This window comes from Suncus etruscus, chromosome 9 (assembly GCF_024139225.1).
Source record: "Suncus etruscus isolate mSunEtr1 chromosome 9, mSunEtr1.pri.cur, whole genome shotgun sequence".
Lineage (NCBI taxonomy): Eukaryota > Metazoa > Chordata > Mammalia > Eulipotyphla > Soricidae > Suncus > Suncus etruscus.
This window is the reverse complement of record NC_064856.1, coordinates 94,679,637-94,695,742: the sequence shown is the minus strand read 5'-3', so window position 1 is coordinate 94,695,742 and position 16,106 is coordinate 94,679,637. Positions and strand designations below refer to the sequence as shown.

At 46.6% G+C, this 16,106-nt stretch overlaps 1 protein-coding gene across 2 annotated transcripts in view; it reads right to left on the bottom strand.

Moving 5' to 3' along the window:
• PRDM11 (PR/SET domain 11) overlaps positions 1-16,106 on the bottom strand; it is a 53,771-nt gene that overhangs the window by 22,759 nt on the left and 14,906 nt on the right. For both annotated transcript variants that reach the window (XM_049779575.1, XM_049779576.1), the window contains exon 5: positions 537-604. In XM_049779575.1, coding sequence (XP_049635532.1) covers positions 537-604 — 68 coding nt within the window. The remainder of the gene's footprint in view (positions 1-536; positions 605-16,106) is intronic.

Here is a 16,106-nt window from a genome sequence, read left to right as displayed (position 1 = left end):
TGGCTGTCTGCTCAGAAATAGCTCCTGGCAGGCACAGGGGACCATATGGGACACCGGGATTTGAACCAACCACCTTTGGTCCTGGATCGGCTGCTTGCAAGACAAACGCCGCTGTGCTATCTCTCCGGGCCCAACCCGTGAGTACTCTCAAACCTAGATCACAAGCACTGTGGGGAATGGCCACAATAGCTGAGCCATATAGAGGTCTTGTTTCTAGGGCATTTAAAAGACTGCCCTGGAAGGACATGTCCCCGCATCGCCTGCACTGCCCCCCCCAGCAGGAGCCTGTGAGGAGTGACACCCTTTGGGGTGTCTCATCCCAAGTAGAGATATTACTAGAAGCCTGGATTGCCAGCAACATTGACCAGCATGAAATCTCAAGGGGTCCCCAAACCCACAAGCCTAGCCACAGGCCACCTCCAGAGCGTCCCTAGGGGAAGTTTGAGGTTCCCCCTGAGCAAATATCAGCAAAGCTTTCAAGAGCCCTATACCCCCCAAAACCCTAACCCAGCAAAATTGCAGAGAGTGGGACTCACCTCATCCAGTTGGCTTTCGTCTCATCCGACCCATCTATGGACTTGTAGCGGTTGTTCTTGTCCACGATCTGGAAGGCAGAGAGTGTGTCTGGAACAGGCCATCCTCAGCGGGGGCACTCGGGTCTCCATCCTCCTCCCTGAAGGCCTAGCTGTCCTGGTAGAGGGTCTCAGCTTCCACAGCTGCTTGCCCTCTCCCCCTCCCCAAGGGTCCTCAACAGCTTCAGGAACAATGCTAAGCCTTTCAGAGTCCAGGTCCTGCAGCTGATGCAGGCCTGCCCCACTATAGAGCAGTCTATGGCGGATCAGAGAAGACATCTCCTCTCCTCATTCCCAAATGTTCACAAGCATCCATGTTTGGGTAAAATCTCCCTGCTTTTCTATGAGAATGTCAGCATTTCCTCATGGCTCCTGAATCAGACCTCGGCCGAGAAGGAATGTGGGGCAGATTCAATCTGGTTTCTCAGTGCTTTGAGGATGGCCAAAGCTGTGCTTATAGGCTCATAGCAACCAACTGTGGGTCTGATATTATTCTCTCTTTTTTTTTTTTTTTTTTTTTTTGGTTTTTGGGCCACACCCGGCATTGCTCAGGGGTTACTCCTGGCTCTCTGCTCAGAAATAGCTCCTGGCAGGCACGGGGGACCATATGGGACACCGAGATTCGAACCAACCACCTTTGGTCCTGGATTGGTTGCTTGCAAGGCAAACACTGCTGTGCTATTTCTCCAGGCCCTGATGTTATTCTCTTATGGCTCATTCATCTGCAGTAACTTTATGGAGAGGGATTTGGGGACCAATGTAGTGCTCAAGGCTTCTTCAAGTTTTGCACTTAAGACTTCTCCTCTACTTTTATTTTTCTGTTTGTTTTTGGTTTACACCCAGAGGTGCTCAGGGGTCACTTCTGTTACCTCTTGCTCTACACTCAAGGATCATTCCTGGCTGACCTGAAGAACAATATGGACTATTGAGGATAGAACCTGGGTTAGCCACATGCAAGGCAAGTGTCTTACCTGCTATCTGTACTCTCTCTTCAGCCCCAGCCCGTTTACTTTTGATTTTCTTTTTTGGGGATGGGGGGTTGGGTTTTGGGTCAGACCCAGCAGCACTCAGGGGTTACTCCTGGCTCTATGCTCAGTGACCATATGGGGTGCCGGGATTTGAACAATCATCCTTCTGCATGCAAGGTAGATGCCCTTCCTCCATGTTATCTCTCTGGCCCCTACTCTTGATTTTCTATCTCACTATGTGATTTTTGGTTTTTTTTTTTTTTTTTTTGGTTTTGGGCCACACCCGGCGGTGCTCAGGGGTCACTCCTGGCTGTCTGCTCAGAAATAGCTCCTGGCAGGCACGGGGGACCATACGGGACACCGGGATTCGAACCAACCACCTTTGGTCCTGGATCAGCTGCTTGCAAGGCAAACGCCGCTGTGCTATCTCTCCGGGCCCTCACTATGTGATCTTTGAAGTGAAAATTAACCTTTTTATCTTAATTTTGCATTATTTGGGTGAAAATACATCTCTACTTCAATTCTGAAGAATTCTCAGTTGTAACTGTGTGTCCATTTTTCCAGTCTCTTCCTATATATTTCAGTGATACCAATGCTGGTAAGTAGCTCAATATATTTGCCACATCTTTTGCTCTTTCATATTTTTCTCTTTCTGGGCAGTACTCTGGAAAAATTTCTCAGAACTCCCTTCCAATCCATCATTCTCTCCTTGACTGTATTCCAAGCTTACAAACCTATTGCAGTGGTTGTTTCTTCTCTTTCCTTTTTCTCTTTTATAACATATTCTTCTTTAAAAAAATTATTTTTTCTTAGGCACTGTGGTTTACAAGACAGTGTAATACTCTGTATTCCCACCAAGTTGGTTCTTTTCCTTTTTTTTTTATCTGTTTGGTTTTTTTTTTGCCAAACCTGACTGCACTCAGGGGTTACTCATTGCTCTATGCTCAGAAATCGCTCCTGGCAGGTTCGGGGGACCATATGGGATGTCGGGGATTAAACCTAGTTTGGTTCCAGATTGATCGTATGCAAAACAAACTTTATACCTGCTGTGCTATTGCTCTGGCACAAGTTTTTTTTTTTTTTTCACATCCATCTTTGTTTCAAAATCTTATGTTCTGTCTCTTTACTGAAATATAATTATAATCATGAAAGCTGACATTTGGTATGTGCTTTTGTTTTTACTTGTTTTTTGGGTCACATCCAGTGATGCACAGGGGTTCCTCCTGGCTCTGCACTCAGAATATTCCTCATGGTGCTAGAACACCATATGGGATGCAGGGAATCGAACTCGAGCTAGCTGTGTGCCCTAACTGCTCTACAAGTGCTCTGGCTCCCTTTTGGTAGGTTTTGACAAGTGTCTATATCCACTGACACAATCAAAATACAAGAGTGAATCTCATTGCCTTCCCAGTGTCTCCTTACTGACAAGAATTGGGATTGGAATTCAGCTCTTTATTAGAAGTAGGGCTGCTAGGAAAAATTCATGTACAAATCCTATGTCAAGATACATAAACTTGATTATCAAGCAAATTGGTCATCTAGTAAACATCTGTGTGATTTCAGAAAATGCTGCTTTTCTTTTCTTTTTTCTTTGTTTTCTTTCGGTTTTTGGGTCACACCCGGTGGCACTCAGGGATTACTTTTGGCTCTGCATTCAGAAATTGCTCCTGGCAGGTTCAGGGGACTTTATGGGATGCTGGGATTTGAACCACCATCTGTTCTGGATCAGCTAAGCAAATGCCTTACCACTGTGCTATCTCTCTGTATCCAAATGCTGCTTTTCTTTCTTTTTTTTTTGTTTTTTTTTTTGTTTTTTGGGCCACACCTGGCGGTGCTCAGGGGTTACTCCTGGCTGTCTGCTCAGAAATAGCTCCTGGCAGGCACGGGGGACCATATGGGACATCAGGATTTGAACCAATCACCTTTGGTCCTGGATCGGCTGCTTGCAAGGCAAACACCGCTGTGCTATCTCTCCGGGCCCCAAATGCTGCTTTTCTAACAGCTGCACTACCTTCCATTCCTCACTGGAGTGGGAGTTGAGTCTGGTCTACACCCTTGCTGATATAAGGGATGAAGTGACTCTTCTTTCCTTACAGCCATTCCAGCACCTCCTCGTTGAGGTTGAAATTTGCCTTTTTTTTTTTTTTTCTGTTTACCAATGGGACATCTACTGGTCCCACACCTTCTTTCTGGTGCACCTGTTAAAATATTTTTGTTATTTTTGTTTGCTTGTTTGTTTTTTGGGTCACAGCCGGCAGTGCTCAGGGGCCACTCCTGGCACTATGCTCAGAAATCTCTCCTGGCAAGCTCAGGGGACCATATGGGATGCCGAGATTCGAACCATCATCCTTCTGCATGCAAGGCAAAGGCCTTACCTCCATGCTATCTCTCCAGCCCCTATTTTTTCCCAAAAATATTTGGTTGCATTTTTGAAATTTTTGAAAAAGATATTAGATCTGAGCTCTTTGTCATGCATCTGATTTATAAAGATATGTCCTCCTAGTTTTTTATTTGTCCTTCTAGTTTTTGACTTATTTATTCTCTTAATGGTATCTTTCCAAGAGCAGTTTTAAATTTTTTTATAAATTTGTATAAAAAGCCCACTTAAGAAATGATCCCCTTCTCTTTGTTTCATTAAGATTCTAAATGGTTTCACTGGATCATCCACCACTTTACAAGAGGGTATAACCAGGTACCTCACTCCTATAAAAATAGAATATAGAACTGCTAAATCCTGGCCAACCACAGAAGCTTCAGTTGTCCACTTCTTAAAAGTTTCTTCAAGGGCCCGGAGAGATAGCACAGCGGCGTTTGCCTGCAAACAGCCGATCCAGGACTAAAGGTGGTTGGTTCAAATCCCGGTGTCCCATATGGTCCCCCGTGCCTGCCAGGAGCTATTTCTGAGCAGACAGCCAGGAGTAACCCCTGAGCACTGCCAGGTGTGACCCAAAAACCAAAAAAAACAAAAAAAGTTTCTTCAAAAGACATTGATAGATGCCTTGTCATGATGGGGGATGCTTGTCAAGCAGTGAGTCAGTGCTGAGCAGAACTAAACCTGGTTTCTTTAGAACTTAGTGGAGCAGCAGCATCTCATCAAAGAAGACTCAACTCCTGGCCTTATTTGAGTCATTTGAACAATTTTCATTTTGAATCTCAGTCACACAAACACCCTCCCATACAGACCTAAGAAGTTATTTTAACTCCATTTTCAGAAAACTCTTATTTATCTTTTAATTGGAGTAATATCATTTGATATAATATTTTTAAGGTACAATAAATTTTTATTTGTTATTTTGGGTGCTCAGGGCTTACTCCTGTTTCTGTGCCCAGGGATTAGTACTGGAGCTGGGGAGTCTTATGCAGTGTCAGAACAGAACTGGAGTCTGCTGCAAGCAAAGAAAGCACCTTACTCTGTATTATCTCTCTAGCCTTCAGACTGCCTCTTAAACATTGATTTTCTATATTCACCTTGGTGGCTTGCTCTGCTGACATATATTAAGATTTATCTCACCTTCCACACCCTTACCCTCACATACCTCTTTCTGATTATGTGCTCCCTCACAAAACTATTTTGAAAAATAAAATCTGAACAACATGCTTTCAGAAGTGATAAGGAATAAGGCTATAACAACCACACATCAACTAGAGTCTACAAAAAAAGACTTCCACCATAATCATCCCAAATCTCTCTCCTCTGGCCTCAAAAAAGACTGATATAGCTGAAAAACAGCCATCTCTGCTTCTACCACACTCCATCCCTCGCTCCCTTCAGCTGTGGATACCTCCAAGGTACCTTCTGAATCTAGTGGGAGTCTCCATGTTTTGTTCTGTAAGGATCCCCCACACAACCCACAACAAGGCATACAACTGCTTTGACAGCTCTAGAAAGCTCAAGCACAGCACCCTAGGGAAAAAGCTCCATTTGAGATCTTATGTAAGACTTCTCTCTTCTTCTCCTTCCTTTTCGGGAGAGCCATACCTGGCAGTGCTTAGGGCTTATTCTTGGCTCTGTGTTCAGATATCATTCCTGCAGGGGCTCAGGGAGCATATTCAGTGACACGATCAAACCAGGGTCAGCCTTCACCTTTCTTCAGCCCTTGACCTCTCCCTTCTCCTCTTTTGGGTTTCAGTTCTGTCATGTCCTCCAAAGCAACTTCTGACACCAGCTTGACCCCACACCTTGTCCCCCACAATAGATTCTCAGGATATCACTTGAGACATGGGTACACTTTGGGTAATGAAGGGCCACTGTTGTCTCTGTTTCCCTTGCTGGACAGGAGAGGACAAAGGCAAAGCGTCTGGTCATTCTGTCCGGGATAGTGGCTTAGATCTGCCATGGAAAAGAGGGGAGGCTTGGGGATGCTGGCTGAGTGAGTGAGTTCTTGAATGAACAGTCTTTTCAGTAACAAGAAAGTTAAAGAAAATGTACTGACTTAGTGTTCAGAAAGTCAGCAGGACATTATGTAGAGTTTGTTGAACCAGAGGTTCAATGTACTCACTAATGGGTCAAGGTTGGAGTTCAGAGGTGAGCTCTGGCTTTGCATATTGTGAAGCCCTATGTTTGATCCCTGAAGTCATCATAAAAAGAAGGGGGAAAATATAACCCTTATTAAAAATTAAATTAAGGGGGCCAGAGAGATGAAACAGGTAGGGCCAAGAACCAAAAATAAAATAATTATATAGACCAACAAATCAATAAGTTACATTTTATAAAGGCAAATATTTGATGCTTACCACTTCCTGATGCGTGTACTCTAATTTATTATCATCTATATTTTTTATTTGGGGGGAGGGGTTTGGGCCACACCCAGTGAAGCTCAGAGGTTACTCGGCTATGCGCTCAGAAATCACTCCTGGCTTGGGGGACCATATGGGATGCCGGGGGATCCAACAGGTCAGTTCTAGGAAGCGTGTGCAAGGAAAATGCCTCACAGCTTGCGCCACTGCTCTGGCCCCATATCATCTATATACTCTTGTAGTTGTTGTTGTTAATTTTTATTTTTGAGCCACACTTAGCAGTGCTCAGGGCTTACTCCAGGCTTTGTGCTCAGGAATACTCCTGGTAGGGCTCAGGGAGACCATATAGAGTGCTGGGGATTGAACCCAAATTGGTTGCATGCAAAGCAAGGTCATACCCACTCTACTGTCTCTCAGGCCCACTATTATCTATCCGCATAGGATTCTGATAGCCACATCTCTATTCAGTGGAAAACTCTGTAACAGCTGTTTCCACTGACCTCTTCCCAACTATCAGTGTTCTCAGATTGCCCCTTGAAATCAGCCAAAGTAGAAGCATTTTGCTTCTCAGCAGCTTAAGAGCCCAGGGGTTGTGGTTCAACAGTCAGGAATAGAAGTTCCAACCCCATCACCCCATGTTCCCCTAACTCTGCCAGGGTGATCACGGTGGTCTCCAGGTAGTCTCCAACACTGCATATCCTCGGGCATTTGAGCTGATCTACCTGGCCCAGTTGGTTTGATATTACTGGTAATGGCCTCCAGACTGCCCCTAAATGGTGCTTGGGAAATTTCCCTCAATTGATCAGGAAACAAATCAACCAGCAATATACATAGTTTCAATATGCAGAAAAAGTCAGGGAGATGACTTCAGAGCCCCAACAGTAGCCACCTGGTGGGGTGGGGAGGAGGACAGGGAGAAAGCAGTTATGGTTTCTTGTGCCTGTTTATGAGACCACAGAATCATGACAGCTCTCAGATGAAACGCAAACCTCACTTCCTCTCTCCTAGCCCCCCCCCACGATGCAACTGTCTCACAGAACCCCATCCTTTGTCATGATGCCCCCTTCGTGATCTTTATCTTCCACAGGAGAGAGAGGGCCCCAGAGTCTGTGTTAGATGCCAGAGCTAAGGAATCTGTGAAGATCTCAACCTTGCTCAAGACCAGTAGAGAATACTGTGCAGAACCCTCCACAAAATGTGCCTCAGTCTCCCAGCTGTAAAAAGGGCGTAAACATCACCCTAACTCCATAATGAGCAGTACAGAAGGAACTCAGTAAAAGGCAACTGGAAGAAAAGGATGCTGAGACAAACCCCCCATCCAGGCTGTAATTATGAGCACCAGGTGGGGGATGCCTACAGAACCACAAGGGGATGCTCACCAGTTAATGGGGATGGGAGGACTGGTAGGAGTGGGTGGATGGGGGTCCTGAGACCTCAGGGCAGGTCACAAGTCTGGGGGCTCTCTGAGGATGTTTGTGTGCTGCTCAGAGTTTATTCCTAGGTCTGAGCTCAAGGAGTGACTCCTGGTGGTGCTCGGGGAACTATATGTGGTATTGGGGGTCAAACTGGGGTTGGCCTCATGCAAGGCAAGTGACCTGAAGAGTGGAAAAATCTCTTCAGCTCCTTCTGGGCTGATCTTTCATTCCAATGAGGTGACCCCAAATTAAACATTCAGCCCACAAAAATCCCCAATGGGGCTCTGGGGCTAACATAGGGGTCTCAGTAGATGCCCTCTCTGCTCTCATGGAATGAAGAGTAAAGGGGAAGAGGTGTGAAGCCCTTGAGGCTACCGCTGTGGGCACTCAACTGAGATTCTTCCTGGTCACACACAGAATCTCAGAGGTCTTGGTGAGGGTGTGGGGATGGCAGGGACAGACACTTGGTACAGATGAACCCAGGCAGAGTGCAAAACGGCAGGATGCAGCCTCTAGCCCTGGTGCCAGAGGGGCCAGAGGGACCAGAGCCAGGTTCTCAGAAGACTCATTTCCTGGTGACCTCTCTCACACTGTCCTCCTGGTTAATGTCTTGGCTCCTCCGAGCCCTACCTTTAGGGAATGATGAGACATTTCCTAAATGACATTCCCTAAAAATGACTAGACGGGACACCGGAGTAAGGAAACCGGGAGAACCCAGACTGGACCAGCCTGGCACGGAGTTTCTGAACCCAGCCAAGAAGCATTCAGAGAAAGCAGCGCTATCAGCAAACATGGGAAGGGCTGGATGAGGACCACTGAGAGGGAGGCAGGCTTGACTCACAGACTGTGACCCCACGAACCAGGAATGACTGTGAGGAGGGAGACAATGTGGCAGGCTGGGGCACACGATTTGCCTTGGATTCAGTTCCCAGCACCATGGAAGTTCTTGGAGCAACAATGAGTGCTGCCCCCCATGAAAATCAAACAAAGACACAAATAAGCTCTACCATATAGCTGAATCATAGCATTAAAACGGTAGCCTGGGGGCCAGAGAGATAGCATGGAGGTAGGGTGTTTGCTTTGCATGCAGAAGAACAATGGTTCAAATCCTGGCATCCCATGTGGTCCCTTGAGCCTGCCAGGAGCGATTTCTGAGAGTAGAGCCAGGAGTAACACCTGAGCGCTGCTGGGTCTGACCCAAAAAACAAAAACAAAAACAAAAAAGCAAACAAACAAAAAATGGTAGCCTGAAAGGGAGGTGAGCCTCTAGTCACTGGGAGCATGTAAGCACCATCAGACAAGGTGCCATCAATGATTTCCCCACTGCATTGAAATATCCCTCAAATAAACGTTCCAATTCTGTCTTGACTAAGTCTGATGCTAGACAGGCCAATTCTCAAAAATGAGTAGGAAAAACATGAGCTTCAGTCCCCTGGATCAAGCTTGATGCTAGGGAACCAAATGAGATCTCTGAGCATGGAAATGATCATCAACAACAACAACAACAAAAATGCCAACTATCCAATCTCAGAGGGATTTCACAGTGCCAAGTCCTGGCACCATCATAACAACCCTAACCACCCCACTCTAAAATGCGGTGCCATTATTATCCCCATTTTACAGAACAGGACACTGAAGCTCACTCAGTTAGGGTCATTGGGAGGCTACAGAGGAAAGGCATAAGCATACTAGAGCTCAGACTTGGCTTCAGCCAGGACATCCCAAGCTCTCCAGCATGGGAGAGAATGATGCGTGTGAGCCCTGAACAAGGCTCATCAGAATGAACTCTAAATGTCCAGGAGGCCTCCGGACTGTCAGCTTTGCCTTCTGAGTTAGCTAGCTGCTTTGTGAAGCGAGGCTTCCTCTTTTATTTTATTTAGTATTGGAGCCATACCAGGCAAAGCTCAGAGCTTACTCCTGGTTCTGCATTTGGGAATCACTCCTGGTGGTACTTGGAGGACCATATGGGATGCCAAGGATAGAACTGGGGCAGCTATATTGCAAAGTGAGCGCTCTTAACCTGCTATGTTATCACTCCAGCCCTGAAGCTGGGCTTCTGAGTAGGGAAGAATAAACTGTTTACTGGTTCACCAAGGTTCCCCAGGCACTCTCGAGCAGCACCATAACCCTTGGCTACAGGAACCTTCCAGGGACTCCTACAATCCACAAAGTGCTCTAGATTCCAGTCCTATGCCCTTGAAAATAATGTGGTCACAAAAATGAGTTGGGAAGCCTTTCAAAGACTCATCCTCAGCTCTTACATATCCAAGACACTCTCCTGATTCCAGCTCTCACCTGAGAAGGTAAACACAGCATTGACTCTCCAGGCACTGCCCTGTCATCTAAGGAAAACACCAGAGATAGAGGCTGACCTCAACTTAAACTTAAACAATGCCATGCCTAGGACCATAAGATTCTGAAGATTGTTTAACCCTGGGATACCTGGGATACACAGACAAACTTTTGCAATAGGATATATGTATGTGTGTGTGTGTGTGTGTGTGTGTGTGTGTGTGTGTGAGCACACGCGCATGTGCATAATGGGTAGGGCACTTGTCTTGAACACAGTTGATCTTAGTTGGATATGGTTAATATGGCCCCCTGGGCACAACCAGGGGTCACTACAGAGCCAACACAACACAACAATGTCAGAGCACCACCAGGTGTGGCCTCCGTGGCCTCCAAACTAAACAAAATGTGGATATGGCTCAGTGGTAGAGTCTGTGTCTCTCTCTCTCTCTCTCTTTTTTTTTTCTTTTGTTTTTTGAGTCACACCCGGCAAAGCTCAGGGGCTACTTTTGACTTTATGCTCAGAAATCACTCCTGGCAAGCTCGAGGGACCATATGGGATGCCGTGATTTGAACCACCATCCTTCTGCATGTAAGGCAAATGCCCTACCACTGTGCTATCTCTCCGGCCCCTCTGTGTCTCATTTGTAAAAAGCTGTAGCTTCCATCTCCAGCACCAACCACCAGCCCACATATAATCATGTCATGCTTAAGGAAGATGGGACCAGGATGCAGTTCAGAGGGAGAACACTTACCCTGCAAACGTGAGGCTCTGGGTTCAGTCCTTGGCACCACAAAATAAACTGAGTTCAACTAATAGTGTAGAGCATTTTGTGACTACTGCTACATAAAAATAATTTTATAGGTGACTGTGAAATGCCCAAGAGGCCCCTTAGGAGGATAGAAGGGCAAATCTCCTGCCCTACTGAAGCCTTGAGGCTGCACATACAGACCTACCTTATAACAGCTGCCAGGCCAATGGCCCAGCTTCACCACTTTGCCACTACTCTCTGCAGAGACTCCTAGATTAAAAAAAAACCCTAGGTATGCTGGTTTTGTGACTGACATCTCCAGGGACTGTTTGGAGCCAGGGCAGGCCACCTGCCTCCGTGTCTCTGTACTTGCAGAAGTCCCTGCAGCCATGCTCATGAACCACTACTGCTGCCATATGATCTCAACACCCTAGTTCCATAGATCCTCAAAGTCTGGGACCATGCAACACCTCCATAATTTTAATACACTTGCCAGTAGGAGGACACCAAATTAGGTGTGAAATTATCATAGCAGCCACATAATATCAACAAACAGAGCCAACAACAGAAACTCAACTAGCAATAAACAATTTAGTAGACCTCCATAGATGATATAATGATCCCCCTGAGAGATATGACAATTTTCACAAATTTTCTTCTCTTTTCCAATAATTCCATTACCATTAAGTTGTACCAAACAATATTAAGTAAATTACTTGAACCTGCCTGCTTCAGGGAGGTTGAGAAACTGGTGACAAGGTGGAGAGACTGTTACACTGGTGGTGGGATTGATATTGAAACACTAATGCCAGAAATAAACAGCACTGTGAGCAATTCTGTAAACCCAGAAATTAAAAATAAAGAAATAAATGCTCAGGAATCATAATCTAACCCTACCCCTCTCCCAACCTACCTCTATTGAACTAAAAATGGAATGAGTCTTTTGTTTTACTGTTCTAGAACCACCACTGATAACATTTTCAAAGACCCCCAGAAGCCAGGTAATGGAGGCAAGTCTACATGACAGAGTGACAAAGTCCAGCAGCCAAGGAGCGCCATGACATGCTGGTCTGTGTGTAAGTTCAAATCCAGAAATTGCCTGGGGAGGGTGGGTAGATGGTGATGGCCAAGGGCTGAGCAAACAGATAGTGGAAGCGAGCTGCGGAAGGGAGGCCCAGGAGTGGGTTTCTTTTAGAGGAGCTGATTTCCTTTAGATGTTCTAGCAGAGATGGCAGGGAAAGTAGCAAGTGCCTGGGACCACCCCACGGACACTGGAATCGTGTGCTTGCAAGGAAGAATTCATGTATTTATTTTGCCGTGCCAGGAGTGCAAGCAGGGCAAGCAGTCTATACACACTGAGCCTCAGCCCTGGAATTACACGCTTTAAATGAGTGAACAGTTTGGTGCATGACATACCCGTAGCTGGAACACTGTTAATTTCTCACCCCACCCATCTGTCCCAGTGCCCAGGCCAAGCTCCCTGCAGGTAGCATGCTTAGTGATAGCTTCGTGCCCACATTCAGCAAGCCCACCTAGACCCAGGTGGCCTGAGTCAGGCTGACATCCCTGATTCATGGACAAGGAAGAGAAAAAGAGAGAGAGAGAGAGAGAGAGAGAGAGAGAGAGAGAGAGAGAGAGAGAGAGAGAGGAGTGACCAGTGTAGAAACACCTTCCTGCCTGTGACAGCAATGCCAGGTGGTAACCAATCCAATCCAAGTGCTATTCCATCCAGGGTCACAGGCAATCCCCATAAAAGCAGCCACAGCCTAAATGTGATTGACCTCCCTGTCTTTATCTTGTTGTTGTTGTTGTTTGTTTTGGGATCACACCCCCATCGATGCTCAGGGGTTACTCCTGGCTCTGCGCCCAGAAATCGCTCCTGGCTCAGGGGACCATATGGGATGAAGGGAATTGAACCCAGGTCTGTCCTGGGTTGACTTCATGCAAGGCAAATGCCCTACTACTGTGCTATTACTCTGACCCTGGCCTCCCTGTCTTATGATGAGCCTGAGCAGCCAGCGAAGTGGGTACCTGAAGACCAGCCTCTGAAAGTCCTGTCTCTCAGGACTTACAAGAAAACAAAAATGTAAAAAAACAGAATGGGCGTGTAGCCAGGGAAACTTGACACCATGTACACAGGCCATGCTACAGACCAAACAAGTATCTCAGGGGGTAAGGCAGAGGGCAGTGGGAACCAGGGCTGATGCAAGAGGGACCCTGCAAAATGAGAATGGGTCAGGGCATGATCCGATCATCCATTTTCATGCATCTACCCCCAAAAACCCTGTGGAAAAGATCTCTTTACAGTCATGGAAGAGCAGGAATCAGCTAGGCGACATGAAATTTTGCCTTGCACACAGCTGACCTAAATTCAATGTTCGGCATTCCATATAATTTCCCAAGCACTGCCAGGAGTGATCCCTGAGTGCAGAGCCAGGAATAAGCCCTAAGCATCGCCAGGTGTGGCCCAAAACCAAAAAAATAAAAACAACTTGTGCCAACAGGAGAGGGGAGGAATCAACCTTGCGGCTGTTAACCAGTGGAGATGTGAAAAGGTCCAACTGTCTGAGACACCAGTCAGGCAGGTCCACTAACCAGGACACTCAAGGTGACCATCAGAACCAGCAGATATAGGGAAAACCCAGTTGCACGTAAATACTGTCACTGTTCGTGACTATCATGTTGTCCTGTCCCTTAGCAGAGCATCGCTAACAGGATATGGCTGAGCCATTCGCAGCACTGACTCGACTCAGGAAAGAAGGTGACATTCTACGACAGATCCACGTTCCTTCAGGAACTCCAAATTACTAGATTTGGAGTGACAGTCCAGCAGCCAAGGAGCGCCCGTGACAAGCTGGTCTGTGTGTAAATTTAATTCCAGAAACTGCCTGAGGAGGGTGGGTAGATGGTGATGGCCGAGGGTTGAGCAAAGAGATAGTGGCAGCGAGCTGTGGAAGGGAGGCCTAGGAGTGGGGTTTCTTTTAGAGGACCTGATTTCCTTTAGATGTTCTAGCAGAGACGGCAGGGAAAGTAGCATGTGCCTAGGACCACCCCCACTGACACTGGAATCGTGTGCTTGCAAGAAAGAATTCATGTATTTATTTAGCCGTGCCAGGAGTGCAAGCAAGGCAAGCAGTCTATACACATTGAGCCTCAGCCCTAAAATTACATGCTTTAAATCAGTGAACAGGGGCCCGGAGAGATAGCACAGCGGCGTTTGCCTTGCAAGCAGCTGATCCAGGACCAAAGGTGGTTGGTTCGAATCCCGGTTTCCCATATGGTCCCCCGTGCCTGCCAGGAGCTATTTCTGAGCTGACAGCCAGGAGTGACCCCTGAGCACCGCCGGGTGTAGCCCAAAAACCAAACAACAACAACAGCAAAAATCAGTGAACAGTTTGGTGCATGACATAACTCAATGGTGAAGCTGTTGGAGAACTGAAGCCTGAGGGTGGGGAGATGGTACAAAGGTTAAGATGCTTGCCTCACATGTCTTAGCCTTGTCCCAGTAGTGAATGGTGTGCCCTGAGCACTGCCAGGCATGGCCCTGAGCACAGACTCACATGTGACCCCTAAAAAACACCAGATGTGCCCCCACTTCAAAGATAAAGCCTGACAGCCGGGGAGACGAGTCAAAGGGCCCAGTGCTGGCTTTGTATGTAGAGCAGGTGCAATCCCCATACACGGAGCCAGGGTATGTTCCCCAAACCAAACAACCAAAGACACACCACTTCCTGAGTACTTTATGATGCTCTGAGGATGCACTAGGACTTAAATGGTTACTTCGCTTAAGTCTAGTGGAACGAGGCTCCTGGGGTTTAGCTCAGACAAGCCCTCTGCTGGAGGAAATTGCAAATACCAGGAAACAACTCATCTCCTATTACAAGGATCAGAAAGTTTACGAGGAATTTAGCATTTCTAATTTGGGCCCATCATTGAGATATATTTCGGATCTATAGTTCTTTGGGTATTTTCTCAAGACCTGTAGAATTTTTGCTTTGGTTGTTAGTTTTGTTTGAGAACCACACCTATAGAGGCTCCTTCCAGCTATGTTCTCCATAATCACTCCCGCTGGGGATGGTGGGCAACCAGGCAATGCCAGGTACTGAACTCAGGCCGCTTGCCAACCTGCTGAACTATCATCTCTCTGGTCCTACAGAGTTCCTTTGACTTTCCTTTAAAAAAAAAATCAATATATAGATCATTATGAGATTTCCGCTCCCCAAGCGTATTGTTCTGAGGACAGTGTGCGGGACACTGGTGAGTAAATTCTGGGGAGTTCTCAGCCCTTCCCTATCACCCATGACCACACAGACCTTGTGGTCTTACAGATAGGCCACATTGCTTCACTGCTTGATCTGGGCGCAGCCCACATGACTTATTTAGCCAATGGGATGTTCACACATGATAAACATTTTGGGCTTAAAATGTGTCTGCAAGAGTGGCCTCTTCCTGGGACCTCTGCCTGGGCAGGAGAGGCAATCCAAAACACACACGACACACAACACACACACACAGACAGACACACGGTAATCCAAAACACACACCACACACACCACACACACACACACACACACACACACACACACACACACACACACACACACCCCAGAAGCCCAGCCACTGAGTCCAACTCACTCAGCTCATTGATCCACAGATCCATGAGTGGGCAGAAATGACAGTCATACCAGGTCCAGACAACTGTCCACAGCTTACCATGCTTTGGTACGTCCCACCAGATAGGACTGGTGGCTATTGCTCAATGATTGAAAAAAATCAATTCATCGAAAGACCATTTCTCCATGTGAAAACTACATGGGATTCACATCCCAGAAAGATTTCCCAGTGTTTCAAATGGAGGTTCAGGAACCACATGCAAACCAAAGCACAAGCACCCCACCTCCAAAGTTTCTAGGGAGTTGGGATTCACTTCTCATCACCTCCTAGCCAGCCTCCTTAAGCTTCAGAATCACGACATCATCCCAATACCGCAAATAGACTGCGAGTGTGAATTGTGTAGGTTTGAGTTCTGTTCTTATTTTCATTGGCTATTTAGTCTTGGTTTTTATCATTATTTAAGAACCAGAGATTTATAGGTTTAAGAACTAGAGGTCTGGGGCAAAAGTGATAGCACAGCGGTAAAGCATTTGCCTTGCAGGCAGCCAACCTGGGATGGACCTGGGTTTGATCTCCAGAATCCCATATGGTCCCCTGAGCCTGCCAGGGTGACTTCTGAACTCAGAGCCAGAAGTAATCCCTGAGCACGGCCAGCTGTGGCCCAAAACAAACAAACAAACAAACAAAAAAGCTAGATGTCTATAGGTGTAGCTAATAGTTTTCCTTGCTGTAAGTTGATATCTTTTACTTGGGGGAAGG